At 45.6% G+C, this 25130-nt stretch overlaps 1 protein-coding gene and 1 long non-coding RNA gene across 2 annotated transcripts; one reads left to right on the forward strand and one right to left on the reverse strand.

The window, feature by feature from the left end:
- Positions 1 to 684: 684 nt before the first annotated feature.
- Positions 685 to 22445, reverse strand: F9 (coagulation factor IX). Its single transcript, XM_006278238.3, has 8 exons — positions 22353 to 22445; positions 18993 to 19156; positions 18621 to 18645; positions 15740 to 15853; positions 13656 to 13784; positions 10759 to 11021; positions 7040 to 7154; positions 685 to 3221 (listed from the first exon to the last, which is right to left on the reverse strand). The coding sequence occupies exons 1-8, from the start codon at positions 22417 to 22419 to the stop codon at positions 2674 to 2676; spliced, it is 1425 nt and encodes a 474-aa protein (XP_006278300.1). The 5' UTR covers positions 22420 to 22445; the 3' UTR covers positions 685 to 2673.
- Positions 4258 to 16207, forward strand: LOC132252179 (uncharacterized). Its single transcript, XR_009464022.1, has 3 exons — positions 4258 to 4833; positions 12459 to 12593; positions 13452 to 16207. It is a non-coding gene; the product is annotated as an uncharacterized LOC132252179 (long non-coding RNA).
- Positions 22446 to 25130: the final 2685 nt, after the last annotated feature.

A 25130-nucleotide genomic window follows, 5' to 3' on the forward strand; every position in this document is an offset into this window, starting at 1 on the left:
ATATTTTGTAGGTTCCTCATTGATCACAGTCGGAGCTCAAATCCCATTAATTTCCAGGCCACCTGGAACCATCTGGCATTGCCCATTCAGATACCTAGAGGTAACTGTAGTGGAATGGGCAGCAAAGGGCAGATTCACGTGGGTTTTTCAGCGCCGAATGCAGAGGCAGCTAAGTTTTTGGGTGCCTAATTGAATGAATGCTACTCAAGTTGCAAAGCAACACTCCCTCCACAGTGCACATCCAAACCAGTCAGTAGGAAGGATAGAGACTAGGCAGATGTTTGAATCCTGCCTCTCTCTAGGACTTAAATCATAGAGCAGTTAGGACTTACTTGCTGTACCATGAGGGTTCAACTTGGGGTTCATGGCACTGAGCCCTCTCCTAGAGTTAGGTGTTTGAGTCCTAAGCCCCTGGGCTATAGATCAATTGGTGAGGGACAGTTTTCAAACCCTCCTGCTGGATCTGTTCTTGACATGTCAAATGGTCATTGGGCTGGGGACAAGAGGTGGAGTGGGAAGGTGCAGGATTTAATAGCTGGATCATACACACCTGGGAAGAAAGTGCTGAGCTATTTAGTGGAGCAAGGATTGGACCCAGGGTCTCTCCTGTTCCCAGATTGTGCCCTAATCATGAGGGTGTGCACTGTTGTAGCCATGTTGGTCTAAAGACAAAGGCAGACAAGGTTCTTCAGGTAAATCTGATATCTTTTATTGGACCAACTCAAATAGCTGGAAAAATTCTTCTTTGCAAGCTTTTGAATACAGATACCCTTTGTCAGGCTGAGGAAGCATCTGCAGTTGGTGTGTGCTCTTCCTGGACGCGAGGGATAGTAAAGAAGCCAGAGGCTGGTCTGCAGGCAAGAAAGGCAGTCAATGAAGATGTAAATTGAGGAGTTTGAGGGGTTGGAGGAGAGAATGAATGAGGCTGGTAAATAGTGGAGAGGTACTTGGGGAGTCAGATGTCAAGCAGGTTATAGTGTGGCATAAATCCAATGTCTATATTTAGTCCATGATTTGTTGTATCCAGTAGGTTGATGAAGTGAAGTTCGTAGGCTCGTCTGTGCGAGGTGTTTTGTAAAATCCCTTTGGGGATTAGAACTGAGAGATTGGGGAGAGAGTGGCTTTCTTGTGAGAAATGTGCCCCCACCGGTCATTGGGTATTCTTGTCTTCGATGGATTTTCAGTGTGCGCCCATTCTGGTGCACAGTTGTTGTTCGGTCTCTCCTATATATCTTCCAATAGGGCATTTGGTGCATTGGATGAGATATATTACATTTCTGGAGGTGCACGTGTAAGATCCAGGACTGGTGCCGGTTCTGTTGTGGGGTGTTGTAATTGTGGGGGTGATGGAGATGTGTTGGCAGGTTTTACATTTCTTGTCCTGGCATAGTCTGGAGGGTGTATGGTCACACTCAGCCCTTTCTCTTTTTAGGGATTGCAAGTCTCCTGTCCACCTCAGAGGTGCCTGCCCACCCCCACCCCATGCAACCTGGGGCTGCACGGAGAAGATGTAGGTGCAAACCTGTTAGGTGAAGGGAACTGAATCCAGCTGTCCTCTATCCTGGGTGAACCAGCGATAAAGGTGGAGGAGGGGAAAGTGCTGCAGCTCCTTCTTCTGTCCTTTGTAGGTTAGATGTGCCCTAAGATTGCCCTAGCGAGAGCCTTGTTTGCAAGTCCTACTAGTGCTTAGGTATGACCTGGGTGCCAAGATGCTCAGCACTGACAAGAACAAGGTGCTGCTGGCAGAGCCTCAGGCATCTGCAGGAACTCGGGTGCCCATGGACTTGTTACATCTCCAAAGCCAAGGAGCTGCTCAACCTGGGTTTTGAAAATCTAGTTTGGCCAAAGGCAGAGGCAGTTAGCCTCTGGGTCCAACCCTAATGCAAACTGGATATGTCAGGGGCAGTGCCCTTCTGAAATGGCAGCACTTTGCAAGCACTTCCTGAGCAGAAATACCATGTGAGATGTTAGAAACAGCAGTGGGGGTTGCAGGCCTGAAGTCTCCCTGGCTCCAAGGAAGTCACCAAAGCTGTGTCCATTGACAGCGGCAGGGGAAGCGAGCGTGTCTTTTCTAATTAAATGTGATCACTCTGAAGAGTGTTGTGTCACGGGGATGGATGCTAAACAATTATCTTTTCATAAGCTCGACGGGCCTCAGAAGAAATCATTATCGCGAAGCCTGCAGTGACTTTCATACTAGTTTAATAGGTCCGTGATTTCAGGTCATTTTACACACATGCCAATTTTGACACATCGCTGATCTCTCCCAAAGATTGCCTACTGCATGGAAGAGGTCCACGGACAAGCTTCCTGACTGATCATTTCAGAGAGCAATGTAATATTCTTTTAATTGTTGAATGAGCTCATGATACTGCCGGCTCGAAGCCAAATCCTGACCTTTGCTACGACGAACGTGCCAAACCCAGCGACAGGCTCATGAAGAAGGGTAGGATTTGGGTATTTATCATGAATGCAGCTTTGTCTCCCCACCCCTCCCTCCCATGCATACTCCAGCTCTCGATATTCTTTGTTCTTCAAAAAAAGAAAAATTAGTTCAATTATCACCGCGCGTTAAAATGCCATGATTCAAGAAGAACTGAATTAGGACTGCAGGATTCCCCAGCGGTCAGTCAATGCAGAGGGAAGCAGCAGCAGTGTCTAAGTCTGTGTTGATTAAGGGAGCTTTGTCATGTTTTGAATCCACTTGACGTATCGGGACACTCGGGTGTAGATCCCATATTTGCCTTTCTGCGCACAGTCCTCTCCCCAGCTGGTTATTCCGGTGAGAAACCAGGTCCCTTCTATGTCTGTAGTGTAAGGGCCTCCACTGTCCCCCGCACAGGTGTCTTTCCCTCCTGCTGGGTAACCTGCACAGAACATGTTCTGCAAGATGGAAAACGAGCTGCTTTTCAGGCACGTTGAGCGGTCGACGTACGGCACTTTCAGGACCTGCAGGACTTGGGCCGGCCGGCCGCGGAACAGCAGGCTCCCCCAGCCGCTCACGGTGCCTATCCCGTTCTTCAGGAGGTTGTTGGTGAAGTCCTTGCTTGCGATGCAGATGGGCGTAACGTAACTGTTGAGCTGCAGGGGACTCTCCAGCTCCAGCAGCGCAATGTCGTTATGGTGCTTATTGATCTTGGCATCGTAGGTGGGGTGGGGAATGATGTTTATTACTTTCCGGTGCTGCTCAGTGTCATCCTCAGCCTTGGTATCGTGTTCGCCTGCAAGAAAAAAAAACAGGCGGCTTTTTAAATTTTTGATCATTACAAGCAGCCTTCAGGGTAACGGATGATGACATAGATACGATCGACAGTGCCGGTGTCACCCCGATTCGGTGGATAGCCGCAAGATCCTACCCCAGGAGCTTGTTCCTACCCAGGGCTTTTAACAGGACCATGATTCTGCAAAAGGAGTCACGTGGATTTATTGCTGCTGAATGCAGATCTCAAGTACGTGGCTCTCAATTTAGCTTTCCTTGGAAGTAGAGCCAGATCCCCCATGTCTGGCCCACAAAGGGTAAAGGGATGGGCAAAAGGATTCTCTGAAGGCTTGTGTGAGAGCAAGCCTGGAGTTTCTGGCGGAGGTGGCATGCTGTCTTCTTTCTGGCATGTGTATAACTGGGCTGTGAGTGCCTGCTAAAGTTCACCCGCTGTGCCCAGATAAGGTTCATAGATGTAGGGTCGGAAGGGACTTAAGTAGATCATCAAGTCTGCCCCCCTGCCCTGGTTCTTTGGGAAGATCTGGTATCTTTTATTAGACCAACTCAAATAGTTGGAAAAATTCTTCTTTTCAAGCTTTCAAAAGCTTGCAAGCTCAAATAGTTGGAAAAATTCTTCTTTGCAAGCTTTTGAAAGCTTGCAAGCTCAAATAGTTGGAAAAATTCTTCTTTGCAAGCTTTCAAAAGCTTGCAAAGAAGAATTTTTCCAACTATTTGAGTTGGTCTAATAAAAGATACTAGATTTACCCAAAGAACTTTGTCTGCCTATGTCCTTAGATCAACACAGCTACAACCTACACCCCATTGTGCCCAGCACCTATACATTTTGCTGCCCAATTGCAGAGGCTTGGCTCTCTAAGGGTGCTTTGCCAGGACAGTAACTGGGTAGAGGTAGGTTTTCCCAACCAGCGCTGTGTGTGACTGTGCGCCTTGGTTGCAAGCGCGCTTTCCTTCCCAGCGCCATCACACACTTCACCCACTTCCAGCTGGGCCATGGTATTAGCTAGCTCTCCATACATACTAACTCCGTAGTGCTCAGCATTCACATCTAGCATCCAAAGCCTGCCTTTGCCTGCTCTCAGGGGTGCCCCAAATTCCCTGCACCTGGACAGGCCCTTGCTGCTCCAGATACAAATCAGCTGCAGGCAGTTTGTTGCCCAGTGGTGCAGCTGGGTTGCTTGCCAGCAACTGCCTTTCTTACAAGAACAGGGAGGGGAAGGGGAAGAGTTTACCAAGCTGGTTGCTTCTCTTGCATTAGAATTAATCTGGTGAGGCCAAATGAAGCTGTTTTGTCAGACAGGCTAAGCTCCCCTGCAAAGACAGGAGGAGCAGGGTAGCTTTTCCCACTGTGATCATGCTGAACCTTCAAGGAAGCAGGTGAGCCAGCCCTGAAAAATGACTTCAACCTGTGACCAACAAGCAGCTTCTTTATCCCATAGTCCCAAGTGGGATGAGTGTGTTTTAATCCTCGTCTCAGTCATTTGAAGAGCTCTGCTATATCACCTCCAGAATATAGACAGCTCTAAGTAATAGCTGCAGTGCTGCCGGCCTTCAGGGTGCCCTGCCTTCCTGCTGAGCCTGCCCTGAGAAAACCAGAAGAGACTCCAACAGGAGAGGTGCGTTGGCTTTTTTTTTTTGTTCTTATTAATATTGCTGTCTGATCAGAGCCGCTGCAGCGGCTTTGGTAAGTACCGCACGGCTGATATTGGGCCACTGCCGTTGCGCTACCTTTGGGAACGAGTTCCTTTGCAGCAGGATGTGAGAAATGAATGGCTGCATTTCTGAGCTGTGAAAAGCAGGCTGCTGTGGACAGGGGCTTTTCTTATGGCTGTTGCTTAATAATGTTGAGGGGGAACTGAAATGCTGCTCCTTTGTGCAGGGGGAATTTAAATGCTCATTTATTCCAAGCCTCACACCCCAGTTGTTTTAACAGCAACATGGGTATTTAGTCGAGGTGGTGGGATACACGATGGAAGGTGGGACGCGTGCAATGTGCGTGTCTTTTTTGGCACAACTCAACAGGCAGGGAGAGAACCTATACACTCGGTTGTTTCCTCTTGTTACTTGATGCTTGTCCATAAAAGGTTTCTCATTAAAGCCCAGCTGTGCTGCTGCTACTGCTGTGTATGGAGAACTGGCTTAACTGAAGAGAGGTGAAATATGAGACGGAACTGGAAATGAGAGCAAATTTGCAACAAGTGCACACAAATGCGTGCCATTCAGGGCAAGAATGAGCCCTTCCGGAGGGATACCAGTTCACACCCTTCCCCAGGCACAACTCCCCCCGCCCCATGATCTGTCCCCATGCAACATTAAGGACCACGGCAGAAATCCAAGTGGAGGATAGGCATGCATGCAGTAACCCAAGCCATTGCGCTCTTCTCCAACACTGTCTTGATAATCCCTTCTCATCCTTCATCTCAGAGCTGGTTAAAACTAAGTTATGAATCTAAATATATCGTTTTTTATTTTTGGTGTGTTTCTATAATATTAAAAAAATATATATATTTTTTTATCATTACTTTTAAATAATTTTTTTGGCATGTTTTAGTGTGTGTGTGTGTGTGTGTGTGTGTGTGTGTGTGTGTGTGTGTGTGTGTGTGTCATGCCCACACACACACCTTTTTTCTTTGGCTATAGTTAGCAAGTGGGACCCATATGAATGCCACATGCTGGGTACTGAACTAGACCTACCACATAAATAATTTGGGGGAACTGACTGTGAAAAGCTATTTTAGCCCTTGCCAAATTTCTCACCTTTGGTTCCAGGGCTCTGGATTGAACTGGGTTGCACAATAAGCAATCGATACTAGCCCAGTGGGTAGGGGAAAAAAATATCACAGAAATACCAAGACAAGCTGCTTTGCAGAGCAGTACCGTATGCTTGCCAAAAAAAGTTCCCAGCAAGACTTGAGTAGTCTGAAGTGCTTGGGGACTTTTTCAGAAATATGCAAGTTCAGAGTTTCACTTCAGCCCAGAATTTCCATTTTCTATGGAAGTTCAGTATTGAAGGAAAGCCTTGAGCTGCCTGTACAGAGTTATTCCAGTGGGTTGCATGAATCAATGAGGGTTTTTTTCACTCAACACTTTACTGAGCTCTGCAAATTTGAGGCTTGATATCAAGAGGAACAAAAGTGCAGTCTTTAACTGGAGGCACTGTGTGAAGAGGTCCATATACCTCACTGCACAGACCACTGGTCGGATCCTATTGAGGATGGAGCATGACCTAGCTTAAGGACACTTACGGCCATGTCAGCTCTGGCTTCTGATGTGAGGTTGACTTGAGTTGAGCGACTGGTGGCTTTTGTGAAGCGGACTTCTGCCTTTCTAAAATGAGACCATTATTTTGTGCCTTGGGTCCTGCAGAAACCAAACAACCTATTCCTAATCAACTCCTGCGGGCCACGTTTGGCCCTGGTGCAAACTGTTTGTAGCTCCGTTGTCATTGTTGCAGTGGAGATGACTTGCACGCGGTTGTACTCTGGACCTCCCTCTGTTTTTTTACTATCGGTGACAATTGCAAAGCCCAGCACACTCCAGCCCTTTCAAGGCATGGTGGTTGCTCCTAGTAAAAGCAATGGGGAGGAGCCTTTGTGCATGGTTTGGATGTGCCCACGTGATTCCTAGCCTGTGCAAACTCAAGCTCCCTACCTGCTGAGGACTGTGCTCCATCCGCAAAACAGTCTGCTGGGATTTGAATGCTGATTTAATATGGCACATGTGGTCTCCTGATTGCAGGGAAGGGCTTTATCTAGCTCCCATCGTATTTGCCATGATTCAGATAAAAGTCATCAGGGATAAGGCTCTTTTTTTTTGGCTTACCTGCTACCACAGTAATCTCTGCCCCAGGCACCAGACAGTGTGCTGCCGTTACAATCCATCTCTCATTGACAATAGACCCACCACAAAATCCTGCATCCTTATGCCTCAGATGAACCTACGGGGAAAAGAAATGTGAGCCCTGGGTACTGCATCACCCGGTAATGAGGAGGAATTGCACATGGCAGTTATATTTAGTGGGAGGACAAGGAGTGACGAATAGCATCTGCTAAGTGGTACAGAATCGGCACTCAAAGCAACCGCCCACTTCCCTCCTTCTCAAAAGCACCTTCCACCGAGTCCCTGCACTTCGTACTTTAACCCAGTCTGCCGGCTGACAACCTGTTGTAGATACTGTGAGTGTTGTTCGAAGAGCCGTCTCCTGTTTCTCCCCCCTAAAGCCATGATGAAGGCAGGGCAATTGGACATAGCATAACATTCAGTCCCTCATTCCCTAGCCTATGACTACAGTACTTCCAGCTGGCTCCTGTATGCTAACACCCAGTATAACCAGTATGGACCAGAGCCCCCGGGCACATAGCTGCCCTTCTATTGACGCTCGCAATGCACAGACATCCGTGTTCATTGCTTCAAAGTGCAATTACAAATTAAATCTGCAAGCTGATTTGATGCAATTAATCAAGAAGAGTGATTATTATTTTGTTCCTTAAAGGCAATATGATAGCCGTTTCATACTATCCCCATCCCTCCTTGCTGGATGTTGCCTTGACTTCGACAGAACTTTAAGCATGAGAGATCAATATTCATAATTATGAAGAACAGCCCTGCAAACAGCAAGCGACTCGTAGCAAACGAGAGCTGCTCTACAATCGGCGATAAATCACTAGTTGGTAGTTTACAGGTGTCAATTAATAAACCCCCCCTTTCCCCCAATCTCACAAATATTTAAGAAAGAAAAATACCCATGTTGACTCCAGCCGTGCTGTGCTTTGTTGGGAAGGGGCTCTCCATACCCGACAGGAGACTTTGACTAGTTGGTATCTCACAGGTGTCTAGTAATAACGCCCCCCCCCCCAATCTCCCTAATATTTAAGAAAGAAGAATACCCATGCTGACTCCAACCATGCTGTGCTTTGTCGGGAAGGGGCTCTCGGTACCCGACAGGAGACTTCCCGGGACACGTGCAGCCCCCAAGCCACTGGAGGGCAGCACAGATTGACAATTACAGAAATAAACAACCCGGTGCTGATTCAATGTCGGGCTGTCGAAGTGTGCATGTAAGATTTATTTTATTTTATCTTTTTAAGATAAGGGATGATGGAGCATGGCTTTACTCCTCCCCCTGCCCTTCATCATTGCCTTCAATGACCTAGAATCTAGGTTTAGACCTAAATTCAAAGTCGATGGCTTGGGACCGCTTTCATTCCCGATGTCGTGGCTTCCAAATGAAGTCACGAGGTTTTTCTAATTTTTTTTTTTGGGCCACAGCACCATAAGCACCTACATGGGCCTAGTGGAAACCACGTATGTTGGCAGTTCTGTGCCAGGGGGTGAAAGGAAAAGGTGCACCAAAGAAGGACTATTGGCTCGTATGGAGCCCAAAGCTGGGTATCAGGCCAGCAAACACTTTGGAGGAGGCAGCTGGTTTTTGGACTGCTCTCGGGTGCTCCAGGTAGCTATGAACCTGTAGGGCTCCTCTCCTGCCTTGTGGCGTAGCAGAAGTGGTAAGGGAGAGCCACGGATGCTGGGAGGTTTAGGGCTGGATCCGCATCCCCATCTGAGTGAGTCTTTCCAGTCATTCCCCCTCCACTCCCTGGACCGCAGCATCACTTACTAGCATCCTTTGCTTATGGATGACACTGTGTAGTTGTGCATCACTGCAATGCAGTAGATGAGGTGCGAGAATCGAAGACATGATAGTAGGAACAGATCTCAAGCATTGTCTGCCTCTGAGGACAACATCTGGCCTTTGCCTCAAGGCAGCCAAATGTCGATTTAGGTGCCTAATTTTGGCCTTCTGACATGACTTGCCTGTAGCTCAGTGTACACACCTGCACGTTCAGGGGAGCATGACTTCTGCTGTCACCCATGAGATGTTATGCTAACTGCTGCCTTTGCCTGTTGCTAGCATTTCAACTGACAGCCCCCTCTCTTTTGGACTCTTTCAGCAAAGCGGTCTCTGCCCCTGGCTGATCTTTTCTTACCGTTCAGCTTCCTGGGAGCGCCTGCATAAGACACTCGCTCTGTTTCTGTTTGAGATGGACCTAAAATACCTGAGCCTGAGCTGTGCAAATGGAGCCTTTTATATTCCAATCTGTGTAGCGTCTATTCGTTGTTCTTGCTTTCCCCATGGCCAGCTGCCCTGGAGCTCGCACTATCATCTTTTTCACCTCATCCTGATTTTATTTCGCTGCATGGCTCGCATGGACAAGGCCAGGAGTCTGCCAGCTTCATCAAAGCCAGGATGAACTTGAAGAGCCGTGGAAAATTTTGAAGCTTAACATTTCTTCTGCACCTCGCTTCCCTCACCGTTTGCACGGTGGTTAATGCACACTCACTAGGTTCACAAGGTACGGTGCCCCTGTGCGTGGCACCCCTGTTTGTCAGGCTGGAGACGGCTATGATGTCACAATCAAGGGCATTGTGATGTCAGAGGAGTAAGCAGCTGGTAATTCTAAAATACAATTGGCTACGTCCTCAGCTGCTGCCAACAGGCGCAGCGCTCATGAAATCAGTGGGGCTGTACTGACTTCCATCAGCTGAGGATTTGGGCCACATGTGGGTGCAGCTGCTGTCTGGGAAAGGGAAGGGAATAAAAAGAATAAAAATCAACCGTACGCATGACTCCATCACGGGTGAAATCACGATGTGTGGCGCACGTCACATAGTCCAGCCCCAGCCTCAACTCGAAGGCCTACTCCTGCAAGTCATACCATGTCGGCAGATCTCGGCTGAGCTCCCCAGAAGGCAAGGAAGCTCAGCACAGGGACAGGTGTCTGCTTGTAGGGCCAGCTGCAGCCTCGGGACCTGTGATGAGGTGGCGGTCTCGTATGCAACTCGGTGAAATACCTTAGGCAAAAGGGGCTGGGACAGACCTTGCATAAACCAGTTTGACCCAAACCAGCTAAGTCGGGGATACTACATTAATAGATTTTAGGGTCAGAAGGGACCTATTAGATCATCGAGTCTGACCCCCTGCTCTGCGTTTTCAACCAGGTTTATCTCGAACCGGTTTCAGTCATTTTCTAACTGGTTTATGTGTACCGAACTTCTGTTCTGTTACAGGTTTAAACCAGTTGCTGATCACTTAAACTGGTTTATGTGTAATGTCTGTTCCTAGCCAAGCTGTCCTGAATTAAGCATCCATTATGGCTTTGGCCTTTCTTCCCTGTGAACTTATACTTAACTTGCCACATCCCACCACATTTTATTTAATCAGAGAAGCCTTTGCCTTTGGCTGGCTGGATTGGCACGCATAAAGAGTTCATATCTCCTGCTGCAAAGCCCCCAAAGCTGGTGCCTTTTGCCCTCTTTGGACCGAGAGGTGGTCCTTCACACTCCTTGCAAGCTGCCAAGGTAGCCCTCCACTAGGCAACATTTATTGCATGTGCAGGTACAGACAAAAATGGCACTCCTTGCTAGTGTAGACTCCCAAGAGATCTTGGGCCCCTAGGAAACTAAGCTTTGAAGGGTCTACAAAAGAAATACTTCTGTGCACAATAACAATAATTGGGCTGAACAGCAAGATAAACCTCCAGTACCTGCCAAGGGATTTCCCCCTTCTTGCTATCTGTCCCACCAACAACTCGCGTATCTGGTTTGGTGATAGGCACGATGCGACTCGGGGTGGGTGTCACATCGTTGGTGGGATTGCCCGTCGTGTAGTCTGTCACGTTGCCTGCAGCGTTGTCTGCAGCTTCGTCCTCGGTAGAATTGGTGATGTCCCACTCCTCAAAAGTGTTCATGGCTCGGGTAATCTTGCTTTTGGCTTCTGGCGCTGAAATCCTCCCGCAGGGAAATGGCACTGTGCGAAGGAAACGGAGAGATTGTTACCACGGCGTTTCTTCTGGCCGCGCGTTGCATTCGGCTTCGTAACACATGAAGCAGCAGGATGGAAGACAAATGCCTGCCTCTCTGCCAGAGAGCACATCTCCCCCTCGGGATGATAAAGAAGGTGGAGGGAAGTGGGCTGGCTCAAATGTTCCCTGTTTACATTCTAATTAATTTATGGCACTTTAAGGAGCTCTTGCGATCAAATAAATTCAGCAATAAAAAAAAAAAAAATCCATCAAGAGGTTGAATATTGAAGTGCCAAGTTACGTGCACTCAGTGGAGAAAGCACAAAGCTTTGCCAGGCATTGGAAGACTTCTTGAGCAATGTAAAAAAGGAAAGAAAATGTATCTGCATGTATGAGAGAGAGAAATGTAGACCTTTTTAACACTCTACGTAAGCACATGCTTCACTTCAGCCTAGGAGTAGTGCCACTAAGACCAACGGGTCTGCTTGTGTGGATGAAGCTGGCATGCATCCCTGCACTCCAGAAATGCTTTGCCTTTTGAGGCATGCTTTTGACTTGTTAAGGAAGCCTCTTGGCCTCCTTGGCATGGCCCCAGCAGGGCTGGCAGGATAAAGGAGTGGTCAGCTAGCTAATCCTGTGACACTAGTAGTGGGCCGGATGACACCAGAGGCATCTCAAGAAGCAAAGACTCCCAGGCCTGTTGCTTGTGGCTATCTTGATGCCTCCCAGTGAGCTCTGGTACATACACATGATGTCGGTAGTGGGGATGACCTAGAAAAAAGCTTATTTTATGAGATTCAGCTTGTGACAATGGCTGTGCGCTGTTGAGAGGTCATGGTTTTTATGCCCAAAGCGATGAAGAGTTTGAGGAATCCTGTTGGGGATGACCCAGAGCATCAAAACTGGGAACCAGGAAACTGGCCTCCCTTTGCACTTATGCAGGGCTTGCACTCCTCTGGCTTAGGGCTGACATTTCTATAGCAACTAACTCCGCTGCAATAGAAACACAGGCAGCAGAGAATGGAAACGTGTGTGCGTGTACCGTAAATATTTTACAAGCAGCCAAGGTGAGAAGAATATTCAAGTGTGGGTAGAGTTGTTATTTTTAAATGAAGACTGCATTGGCAAGCAACTCTTCATACTAACTCTGCTTCCTCGTGTCCATTCCTCTCCCACGCTATCTGCAGAAACCCCACTAAGTGCCGTGACAAGAACAAGCACTGATGTTAAGTTTCCCCCAGATCACTAGGGATCCTGTCATTCACCTCTAAAAGAAAGCCACCTTTTTTATAGTAAAATGTTGTGTGTTCAACAAGGGAAACACGCTATACTTCAGTTTAGGACAGGAAGGAAAGGTTAGCCTATCCAGTAAAAGCTACCAGAGGAATTTTTCAGTAGGATTTGTCATTGCCTGGTCTGAAACTTGCCCTTGTTGTTCATAGTAAACCCCTCTCCTCTTGTGAAAAGTGGCATGGCATCTTAACGAAGCAAGGCCTGACAGCTTGTGGTCTATGTTAGCTGAAAGGCTTTTAGCACAGAAGAGGAGAATAAAATTCATCAAAGCTGATGGCTAAAAGGTAAGCCTCAAATCAATGTGTAGGAGCCTGAAGCATGCTTCCTTCCAATCCTCTGATAACCTTTTGGTGCTTGCTTATCACCTTAGGTATGCAGTTTTAATGTTGGGTCTCTGATTTTTTTTTTTTTTTTAAAGTCCTATTTTATTCAAGCCCCACCTTGAATTCTTCTGTGAGTTTTTAATAGAGAAATTCTGTCACTGTCTTAAGTTTCCCATGCTCGATGTATTATTGAGATGGTGCTTCATGCCCAATTACGCTGGCATGTTGTAGATCTTTGTGTAATCTGTACCAGGGGAATTCTGGTTATTGTAACAGATGAAGAATGCAGAGATTTGGGAAAATAGAACAAGATGATGGTTGTTTAATTTAAAAAAAAACAAAAAACCATCAAATTTCATTCTGAAGTTGCAGACATGAAAAATCCATTTTTTTTCCCCCTTTTTGGGGAATAAAGATTTAGGCTGTGTATTTTAGCACATGCCATAGGTGCTTGCGTGTGTTGTATGTATGTGTGTGTGTACATGCACATGCATACAGTGATGAAACAGGAATACCTCTCTAAATCGCAGCTAGGAAGTGTGCAGTAAGGTCTTCTTGAATAACTTATAGAATAACGTGATGGTATTCAAAGATCTTTGAATATCAGAGATGTGTACTTGATGGTATACACAGATGTATTCAAAGATCCCTGTTTTACACTATTAAACAGTTGGGTATTGGGTAAACAATACCCAGTGGGTATTACCCACCTTGGGTACTGTTTTTTAGTTGGGTACTGTTCTATACTACCTGGGTATTTCATACAGCCTATATAATTTAGCCTCTTTTAGTTGAGTATTTCCATTCTGTCTTTTGTAGCTGAAATACCCAAAGCATCCGGGGTGAGAAGAAAATAGCTCTGATTCTGAAATGCATCATAGTAAAGAAACAACAAAAATGACATTTCCAAGGGGATTTAGACGTACACCAATCCTATGGATTTCAACAAGAGTTGAGTGCCTAAGTCTACTAGGGGGCTTTGGAAATCTCAGTGCAAATCCTGAAATCATTGTAGAACCTGACCTGCCGGGATACAGGTTTTTCTGTCTTCGTGAAGTGTGTAGCCAGCGGCACAGGAGCAAACCACTTTGTGTTGCAGGTCATTCCTGCAGAATTGCTTGCATCCTCCGTTCTTGGTCGCGCAGGTTGAATCTGAATGGGAAGCAAAGAGGAAAAGTGGTGTGGTGCTTTGCAAGCATAATGAGACAGTGAAAAATTAACGGGGGGCTGGATGTATCCCCGAGGAGCTTGTTTACTTGGGACTTAACCTGCTCCTGGCTCTGCAGGTAACCCAGTCCAAGTGCTATAAGGGCCAGGAAAGGGTTAGGGTAATAGGTTAGGGCAATATTTGTGGGGGGTTTTAAGAGCCACAGCAAACTTGCATGCCTTTGCTCTTGTGAGCTGTAGAGCTTAGGCTGGTTTAGGATACCTCGTTCCTGATCCACCAGCCACTTACTGGGACTGTTGTGGAAGGATAAGTGTCTACCAGCCCAGCCTCCTTTTGCTACAGAGCTGTACCTGTCCTGATGCCAGTGACTTTAGGGAGATCAAGGCTGCTCCGCGTTGCAGAGCCCTCTGGAACTTGGCAATTCCGCTTGGAAAGGTTTATACAAATATTTGGCTACAAAGTCACATGTTTTCCCCGTTGTGCTGCTCTTCTCCACCCAACTTTCCTGAATTTCCATGCAGGGGACTAGATGCTGTGGGGGAGAGCTGCAGCATAAATCTGGACATCAAACCCCAATTGCCAGATGGAAGTGAGCCCAGAAGGCCTATGCCCAAATCGGTGTCAGCTGCTGAGTGCCACCAGGTTTTGCATTTCAAAAAAGGTCATGCAAAGCCATGCGTTTTCCATGACGTGAACCACCCCAAAGTGATGTGAAAAGTTTTGGGAGCTGCAGCATTTGATTAAACCAAGGTTGGAGTTTGCCATGAAACCTGGAGTTGGGGGGAAAGGTAAAATTTGGGTTTCACTAAGGACATTTTGGATGCGTTCTCTCCTCTGGATCTCCATTTCCTTGGTGTCAAAAGCAGCTCATCAATGGATTTGCTTGTAATTCTCAAATAACTTCATGGTAGACGATCTTCCCTTTCACTTTCTCAAGGACACATCTCTTCCTGTAGCCATTTTAACGTGATCATTTACTATTTTTACAGACACTTCTTACGCTTCATTTCTATTGCTATTTTTGTTCCTTCTGCCCTTCCTTGAGAACACTGTAATGAGCCCATTTAATTTTTGATGCAGCTTTGAAATACGCTTCCTAACCTGCACTTCTCTCTTGCCGGAGCCAAAAGAAAGAGAATTTCTTATTAGCACAGTGAGTCTTGTACATTCATTATGCTAGCTACTCGACATCAGAGCCCAGTCAGGAATAACTCAGTAGAAAGAGATCCTGTTTCTTTATGCCATCAGCAGTTCCATATTCATAAACTCCTGAGCCTTTCAGGAAAATATTTACATTTTGTTTGGATCATAATGTGTACATAGTAATCATCATCATTACTCGCTTAATTTTGGAAGGTCAAAGGCACTGTTCAGCAATACTCGGGCACGCCTGGCAATATAAGCCCGATCCTTTTGAAGTCAGGGGCAAATTCCAGTTTGGCTGGCATGGATCTCCCTAGAAGGGAGCATGGGGTGAAATTGGGGCTCTATTGAAGTCACTGAAAAAATCTTTTCTTGATTTCAAAAGGCACAGAATCTCATCTGTGGAGGTAAGTATTTCTAACCAGCATAATCCACACTGGGAGCGGAAAAAAAAAGCCTGCTGGGCAGAGATAAAGGAGGCTCTCTGTGTAAATATTTGCATTGGCAGGCCTGACTGCCAAAAAGACCTCAGCTCTAATTCTGTGTTAGCCCATGTGCCATCTTAGCGTAAGAGTCCTGTTTCTGGGGTGAGCCATTGCAGCTCCTGTTCTTGAGCCTGTGTAGATCAAGACTGAGACCCGCAATGCGCTTGCCCCTTGGTGGCGTCTGCATGTTGTGATCTGCATTGGGCAAAGTGGGTGCACAAACCCTATCGGAGCAGGATGGAAGCCATTTAGACTGCCTTTGATTTGAGGCAAGGGAAGGGAAGTGATGCGACAGACCTCTCGGTACATACCTAGCTCACAGTTCCTCCCTTCGAACCCCAGCGGGCACCAGCACACGTAAGAATTCAGTTCGTCCTGGCAGGAGCCTCCATTCTTGCATGGGTTTGGGTTGCACTGATCTCCATCTTGGAAACAGAAGTAGGATAATTAATGAGCGGACAGAAATGTTTGTCATTTGGTGTGTCACAGCAAGCACTTACCTCCCTACCCACCTCCCAGGGTCAGCTTAAAGAAGATTGGCACTTGATGGCTATTATTATTATTATTATTATTATTAATGGAAAGCCCTCCTGGAGTTTTTCTTAAATTATTCTGACATCATAACCATTATGTGGCACCTTGTTCAACTATGTTATACACAAGGGACCAATTTTGGGCCTCGTTTTCTCTCTTCTCCTGGATGAGAGGTCGGGACTAGGTCTTAGGTCTCAGTTATGGAAGCTGGAGTGAGGAGGTAGCCTAATAGGTCCTCTTCCCCTTCCTCTTTTAATGGTCTCATCTTTCCTTTCTGGAAGCTGTGATCTGCTCTTCTGGCTTTGAGTCGGCACATTAAGACACTGAATTTTGGTGGGAGTGATCACTTTTTTTATAAAGGCTTTTTCCTGCAATCATAAAGGCTAGTGACTTTATATTTAAAAAAAAAAAAAAAGTTTATATTCTTCTGTATTTAAGTCCATGCTTTAATCTAAACAAACTAGCACAAAACAGTCAACGTACAAAAAATTGGTATCTCTGAACTAGTGATACTGAATCCTAAGAAAGCCAAGTTTTAATAGTGTGACAGGATGCTTAGCGTGCCTGCTGTATTAAGAGGGGAAGAGGCTGCATGAGAAGCAGTCTCCAGATATGGAAGGGGCCAGTTGGAGATTTGCCTCAGCAGGAGGGGGCCAGGCTTGAAGCATATAAGCCCAGGGCCTGAGCTGGGCAGGCAGTGTAGCCTTGAGGGCCATGGAGAGAGGGGCTCCTGGATAACATCTGAGCTGGGGGTAAGCAACACCTGGTGGTTTGTGGAAGGGACCAAGGGGAGGTAGGGTGGTGCCAGTTGGCCCAGAAGGGAGAGAGGGGCCAGAGAGCCTAAAGATTTACAGCTCAGGTGTGTCAACAGGGCCAGGAAGCCCAGGAGTCTCGACTGGCCTAGGATCGGGACCAGGACCCAGAGAGAGGGGCCAAAGATCAGGGTTTGCAGCCAGAGACTGAGGCAGCCAAGGAGCCTGTAGCCCAGGAGGAGCAAGAACTGGGACTGGGAGCTGGTAGCCCAGGAGGGGCATGTGCTAGCTGGAATGAGCATCATCTGTGAGGCATGGGCATGGTATAAAGGGTGGTCAAAGCCACATAATTAACCCTTAAAGTGGAGAGTGGAGACACCCAAGTTCCCAAGATCAAAGTTGGGAAGCCTTGGGGCAGCCTTCCTGTATCTGAAAGATGCGTACATCAAGGCATGGCAGGAGAGAGAAGGAGTGTTTGCCCAAAGAGAGTGAAGTTGATAAGGGCTGAGGCGGGGTCCATGGGCATCAATGACCACCCCTGGAGTGGAGCCTTGTTACAAATAGCCAAGGCCCAAGGGGAAAGAAGAATGGTATTCACATCGCATCAGCAAATTCAGCTGTTAATGCAGCTTTAGAATGGGCAGGTAGAAGGGAGATGACAAAGTGAGTAGGGGCAAAATGTAATTATGTCCAGCTTGGGCACTAGGGACTGAATTTTTGTTGCCTTGTTGCTAGGGCAGTTAAACCAAAGCAGTGTTACCTGCTCTAACAAACCGGTGGCAAAAATAGGTCGGATTCTACAAGTTCATTGGAGCAGTTTACACTGCAGCATGCGTTGATCAAGGATTGAAGATGTTGACCACCTGTCACTAAAAGACAGCTATCTCCTATAGCTTCAAAAAGGGGCTTACATGATCGCATGGTCTTGAGCTACCCTTTTGCAAGGAGCAAATTTCATCTACAGGCTACGATACTGCTAATGGCACCTTGTGAGTTTAGCAAAAAGAGGTGTCCATTGTTAAATGGAGGAGATGCTTTTTGGAAAGGTGACTCTTCAGCTCTAAGGAAAGAAACCATGGCAGCCAAGTTATAGTACCACCATTTTTTTTTTTTTCCAGAGGACAATCTTAAAATGCAAATGTAACTTTTTATTTTATAGTCTGGACAGACTAATCTGAATTATTTAAGACTTTTTTTAGTGAGATGTTCTGGGAGCTCAGCCAATCTACAAAGAAACTCGTTTGCTAAAGCATATCTTGTTAAAATTAGTTTCAGATGTTTAGTGTGCACTGAAACCTTTTTTGTGGGTGGAGGAGTAGGGATTATTGGGGTAGTTTGTGGATGGAGACCAAGGAGTGAAGAAATAGATCATCAGTAAAAAATGAAGTGTAAAAAAAAAATGTCCAAGTTTGTGGACACTAGTTTGAATTTCAGGCTGCTGTTTGCTTTGAACAGTCAAGCTCTTTTTTTAATAAGCTGTTTTCTAGCAATTGTGCTGTGCTCACATGCACATTTAGTGAGTGGCTATTTGCACGTGAAAGAGGGCTTTTGCTATTGGCTACCCGCTGTGTTCACATCTTCTATCCCAGCCAGATGGCTAAAACTTGCAGCCTGCTACCTGACCGGTTGCACCAAATGAACAGGAAATAGTCTGTGGAAGAGTCTTCCTCTATAGAGCCTTTTGCAACCTGTTCTTATTTTGGGTTTTATCTGTAAACAGGACACACAAATGCCAACTCGTTATACTTGGCATGAAGAACGCTGACTGGTTCTAATGGAAGCTGGGTTTCAAACAATAGGAAATGTTCTTTCAAAGGACATCTGTCTCTCTTGTGACCTGGGCATATGCTGAGACATGATTATAGAACGACTAGGTTTTAAAATGTGAAAGAAGCAAATTTCTTACCAAGGTACCCTTTCCAAAACTCCATCTACAAAGAAAAAACAATATTATTAATCTCATTGTTTCTTTTTTTTTCTTTTCAAAACTGAACTACAGAATGAATAAAGAGGATAAAGGACTAGCAGGTAAAATCTTTGAGGGCAGAAATCCCCCTAATGAAAGGGACCAGCTTAGCTATAAAGGCTTAGATAAGACTCAAGTGGGCATAAGGGCAGCCAATATTTTTCATACAGAGGCAAATGGCGGCTTTTAGAAAATATATGGGTTTTTCTCCCATACGAAGGGAAGTACACCTTCTCCTTCCCCTGCACTACCCTCACCACGACTAGCAGGACAGAAGTGATGTTTCTGTTGCTCTGCAGTAACAATACTCACCGTCTTTTCCTCGTTTTCGAAAACTTCTCGTGCTTCTTCATAACTGCATTTTTCTTCGATGCATTCCCTCTCGAGGTTCCCTGAAACAACCTCCTCCAGCCTTTTGGAATTGAACCTCTTTTGCCTAGGCAAAACTGAGCTTGCTTGTTGGTTATCGATAAAAACTACAATATAAAAAAATACATTATGATACATTCTCTTCCCTAGCTTAGGGAAATTGTAATTACATATTCAGGAAGAGGGCTTTTACCATAACTCTGGGTCTGTTCTGAGCTTTGAGTCCTTTCTTTGGGTCTGTTCTGAGCTCTGAGATATAGCCATAGTAATTGTAACATAAGGGCACAGACCAGGAGTACACCATTGGAAGGAAAAAAAACCAAACATCTCATGACAAACTCAAGTCAATAAGGCTTATTTATCTTCCTGTATGGGATAAGCCATACTATTACGATCACATTTTTATACTGGTATAATTATGGTGTAATGGAGCCAAAGGAATACAACTTGTTTTTAGACCAAGTGAAAGTCCTTTCCATCCAAACACTGTCCCTGACCATTTTTTGAAGGCAGAGTAGATTTGCACCTTGGACTACTCAAACTAGATGATATATAGCACAAGCTTTTGTGAGCTGAAGTAGAGATATATCCACTTTGGTTCATCTAAGGTACAAGTCTGTCCTACCTTCAACTTGACTTCAGACTAACATGGCTAACTATGGCTCTCTTGACCAATTTTTCCAAAGTACTAACCACCAGGGAACTATTTTACCATGACTATCCCTACCTCCGGCATGTATGACCTCTTTGTGTGTTAACAGCTGTTACTAAACGAGAGCAAGTTGTTGATCAAGTACTTTGCAGTCCGATTCTCAAGGCTCCTCCTTGTTACTAATAACAGATGTACAGGGAAAGCCCTTAGAGCCTCTCACTGTCGCTGGAAGGTACTGTAGAGCAGCTCTACGTAGCGTGGAAGTTGGTCATTATATCTACGGTTCAACATTTTCATGTACTTTCTTGTCTACATAAAAGGTTTGTGCTAGAACAGATTTTTGCATGAATATTCTGCGCCATTGGAGAGTTGAAGAGAAGAAGCTCGGTGAGAGAAGCAGGAGGAGACTTCAAAGAGTGGCTGTTAGGCTCTAAATGAGATCAGCAGAGTGGAGTTGATCCAAAGCCCTTGGAAATCATGCCGGAAAAAACTCCCGTTAACTCAGCTAACATCTTACTCTAGAAATAACTGCAGTGAACTCCAGTGGAAGTATTCTGGATTCGTACCATGTAACTTCCTGCAAGTGGCAGTCCCAGTTGTTCTTATTACTTAAACTTAGTTCATACAAGGTTACTCTCTCATTTCTTGCACCGATACTTGCTTTCAACTGAAAACATCAAAATGGGCACAGCGAGCATTAAAAAATTGATCTTGATGGAAGCATGTGACCTTGGATATTAATAGAGCAACAAATTGTTCTTCGAAGCAGCCAGTTTCATAGCTACCAGAGAATTGTGCCTCTTTGGCTAGTAACCTTCTGATAGCAACGGCTCTTTGCATTTGGGAGAAGGATCGAAAAGTAGTTCGCTTCTTTTCTTGGAGCTGAAGTTTTGACCGTTGATTTGTGTAACTCTTGACCAGCTCGTACTCCAAATGCAAAGGCAATTTGGGTTAACCTAGCCTCAATTCAACATTGCAGTATGGGAAAGAGAGGCGTTCAGTCACTCAGGTGAAACAGATCCCCGCTCTCCTGTCTTCCTGTCCTGCCCAGCAGCTGCCAGATGGTGCATCCTTCTTCCTAGTAGGGAAGTCTGCTCTTTGGCCCAACAGTTCTCTTGCCTATGCTCACTATCAACACCGACATTTTTATAAGATCATGCTCGTTGCTCAACCCTTTCACTATTACTGACACATTCCCTGGCTAAACCAAGCCCATGGGGAGGGAGAGGGGGCAGGTGGAAAGGACATCATGCAAGTCTTGGAATGAATGCATGGGATTGCAGAAAGGGGGCCGGGTTTCATGAGGGACCTTGGTTGGTGGGATGCCTGCCGATTAAGGAATACAAGGGGGCAGTTAGGTTTCTAGCAAACATGCTGGGGTATGTCTATGCTGCAGAGTTTAATGCAGGGTAGGGATATGCAAGGGAGCTCACGTACCAGAAGCAATCTAGCCAGCACTCAGTAAAGGTCTCTCTCCTCTGGCTCTGCCTGCTACACCGTTTACAGCCATAAAACAGGACCACCCATCAATTCTGGGTTGTCTGAACAGCCTGCTGCCCCCCAACATCAGGGGCTTGGTCTCCCTCTCTCTCTTATCTTCCTTCATAGTCTGTACCTCTCAAAAGGAAGCAGGATTGTGCCCATTCGTGCGTCTCCCCAGGCCTTTCTGAAGAGTTTTTGACCTATAGGTTCCCCTTTGATAACTAGGTTTGGAGCCGAAATATTTGGCCTTGATCCACCCTGTACAATGATGGCTCATAGGAAAGTTTTGTTTCTTGATTGTTTAAAGCAACTCACTACTTTTGAATGCCTGGGAGAGTTGGAGTTCCTGTTAAAGCAATGATAGGGGTTTTGCTTAGTTTAAAAAAAAAAAACCCAAAAAACAGATTAAAGTAGAATTTTTCAACAACCAATGCTGTTGGTAGAGTTTCTACTCCCAAATGAGAGATGCTGTAGCAGACTCCCCATGTATTTACTCCAGTTGCATTCATTCTCAGGAACCCTGCTGAGCTCTGAACAAAAAGGCTATCCTTGTAGGAACCAAACACCTTCCTCTGATTTGAATGTGCATTAATTCAAGTAATTTAGATCATGCAGAACTGGATACCAGCTCAGGGTAATATGGTTAGTCGTCGGAACCGCTTAACAAACACCACTTGCCCTTCTTTTTCGCTTCTTAATTTGGTCTGCATGTGGCATTTAACAACCTTCAAACAGGAAATCCAATGAGTATTTTATATGCTTCAGTATTACTCAGTCTGTTCGTTCCCAGATTCAAATACACAAAGGGTTTGGAAGCTAATTTGTAAATCTCTTTTTTTTTTTCATTAGTATTAAAAATGACTGAATCTAGAGCAATTCCTTAGCACAAAGTCATAATGGTGCTTGGAATGTCCCATTCTTTAAGTAAAAAGGACCCAAGGGCTTAATTTCATCACCATAAAAAAAAAAAAAAATCCAATTTTTTTTGTTCTCAAGAGCTGCATTTTGAAATGGAAAACCAATCAAATTCAGCAGCCTGACTCCGCAATTTCTTATTGCTGGTAAACTCTCCCTTATCAAATGACACAATGTGCTTTTATCTATGTCAGCAGCAAAAGAAAGAAAAAAAAAAAAAAAGCAAAGGACTTGGTAGGTTTAAAACAACCAACCTGAACATTCAGCCTGAAGAAACAATCCCAGAAGACAAACGGAGACTGAGAGAGTGAGTTTTGCCATTTTTTTTGTCTTGCACAACGCAACCCTTTCTGCTAGGAACTTGTGCACACAGAGAGGCTGGGTCGATCCGGTCCAAAGTGCAAGCGCTTGTTTGCTTGCTTTGAGTAACCCTTTAATTTAAGGTTCCCACACATGCGTCAGGTGAGGACTCTGAAATGGCAGAGGGGTCTCGAAATGAGGAGCAACCACAGCAAGCTTGCTCTGAATAGGTTTCTTGTAGCATTTCCGTTGTTTCTCCTTTGGGATGGTCCCTGCTGGGGAGGGGACTGAGACTGGCTTGAAGAAGAAAAATAGTTCACATCGGGTGTAGTGAATCCGGCTCCAGTAAGATCGGGAACAGACATTCAATAAACCAATTTAACCTAAATTGGTTCAGTCTGATACTACATCTCTCCTGGTTTATCATAAACCAGTTTCAGCCATTATGAAAGCAGTTCATGTGCACTGAACTTCTGTTGAGTTACAGATTGGAACCGGTTTCTGATCACTTATACTGGTTTATGTGTAACTTCTGTCCCTAGCCTAAACGACTAGGTTTATTTGAATAGCTTGATCTCTGTGTTCGTGGTGTTGCTAGCAGTACATGGAAATGAAATGCGTATTTTGGAAACATGCTGTGAAGCAAGCGCATGAAACTGAGCCCAGGCCAGAGGAATATGCGATCGCTTCAGTCAACCAGGCAGAGCAAGGTTCACTTGACCATGTGAAACAAAGGGTGATACTTGGCCCATCCAGATGAGAGCTGGCCCCCTGGAAAGCATTGGCAACATCTGAACTGGCATCAGCGGGGCCAGGATTTCACCCCAGAACAACATAATGGGGCTCTCAATGAACCTGGTCCAGCTAGGGTTTGAGGCACGTGATGCAGTCCCTGAAGAAGACGGCCGAAAGGCAGGGATAGATGGGGCAGGGCTGGAGGTGGAAGGGGGACTGTTATTCTGTAAATGGTTCCTAACCCTGGCACTATTCACCTTATCTCCTCTGCCAGCACTGTTCACTGAAGTGGTCCTAGCCCCCACTGCCTTGTGGGTGCTCCTTGGTTGGAGAAAGGTTAAGGGATGTCATCCTGCCAGAAACATGTCCTCACTGAGGAATTAGGCAGTCGGCAGCAGTTCTTATCTGTTGCTGTCTGGCAGAAGGTACAACCATCAAGGCACTGAACATCTGGACTCAATCTTGCCTTTGGGCTCCGTCTCTAAGGTCTAAAGGAGAGATGGGCAACCTCCATACTCTTGCCTAGGCATACGCATCAAAGGTCTTGGTGTGGTGGCCACAGGACTCCATACGAGCAGATACATCGGGCATCCAACTAGACTGCTTACACATACACCATGATCCAGAGGACTGGCAGACAGTTGCCTACTTTTATCTACCGAGATACCAGCTTTGAAACCCAGCCTTGGTTGTGGGTACAAGGAACACCCCTCTTCTTTTGTCTTTGCACCTTTTGGACAAGGGTGGAGGGAGTAATTTGAGTTAGCTGCCATTCAATTAATTCAGTTGATTTGAGTTAATTGCCATGCATGTCATGACCGGCCCTTGCCTGTATTGATGCAAGTCAAAGCTCGGGACAGTCGGACCCAGGATAACCAAGGTCTTTTTTTAGCCTCGGTCAGTTTGATCCCAGGGTTATCACCTAGTTGCCAGGCAGTGTAATAGTCCCTACAGCTTGGGAGAGAGCTTTGTGTGTGATCCTTTCTATCAAGTAAAGTTTGCCGTTCAGTAAAAACTGGGATAAATTATTGTGTAATTGTCATATCCTTTACTTGAGACGGGAAGAGCTAAGTGATGATAGTGGACTGAAGCTCATCATCTGATGATTTATAAAAGGAGAGGAGCTTGAAGAGGGGATTTAACAGGCTTCACTGTTTTTGTTGTTTTTTTTGGGGGGGGGGGGTTTCCAGAAGAGATGGATATTTTATTTTTGACACCACAATATAATCCTGCAGCATGTTTCACCCCATGAGTGCTTACAAGCAGCCAGCTTGATTCAGTATGAAACGAAATATGTAAAGTATTGGATCAGCTTGTATCCTGCAGGGTAGAGAATGGGCCGTTACTTGCTTTGAGACTTTGCCTCTCGAGTGTCTGGAAAAGTATGTGTTTGAGCTAACAAATCATAAATTCTGTTCACGGTGCCTGCAAAATGTAACAAATGGTCCTTCCCCAAGCATATGAGGGACATTTATGGTTGTGTAGGTGTTTGGGAATCACTTTTTGTACAAAGAAAGGACTGATAAATGGCAGATTAAAACAAGAGGCCTCCACTTGAGCTATGGGTTTATAAGCTCTCTTATGCTTTGCCAAGAAAAAAGGAATCCTTTCTTTATTTTTGAAAGGCAACATTTTTATCTTGCTTTGTTTTACAGTATCTGAAATAGTTTGCATTTGCCGCAGGCACGCCGTTTCAGAGGGAGTGTTACAGATTTGCTACTGTAGGTAGAGGAGGAAAGATGCGTTCATGTATCTGCGATGAAGCTACCTTGGAGTAACTATGCACTTGTACCGTTGTGATGGAAATGCAATGCAAAGTAGAGGGTAAAGGCCATTTCTCATTTCTTGCATATGAATACATGTGAATGTGATGGGGGGAGGCGGGGAAAGAAGCAAACTGGTATGAAATAGTGAAATAATATGCCTTGGATCAATAAAAGGAAAGTGGAGAGTAGCCTGCTTTAACAAACCAAGCAAAATTAGATTATCATTCTACA

This window comes from Alligator mississippiensis, chromosome 8 (genome assembly GCF_030867095.1).
Source record: "Alligator mississippiensis isolate rAllMis1 chromosome 8, rAllMis1, whole genome shotgun sequence".
Lineage (NCBI taxonomy): Eukaryota > Metazoa > Chordata > Crocodylia > Alligatoridae > Alligator > Alligator mississippiensis.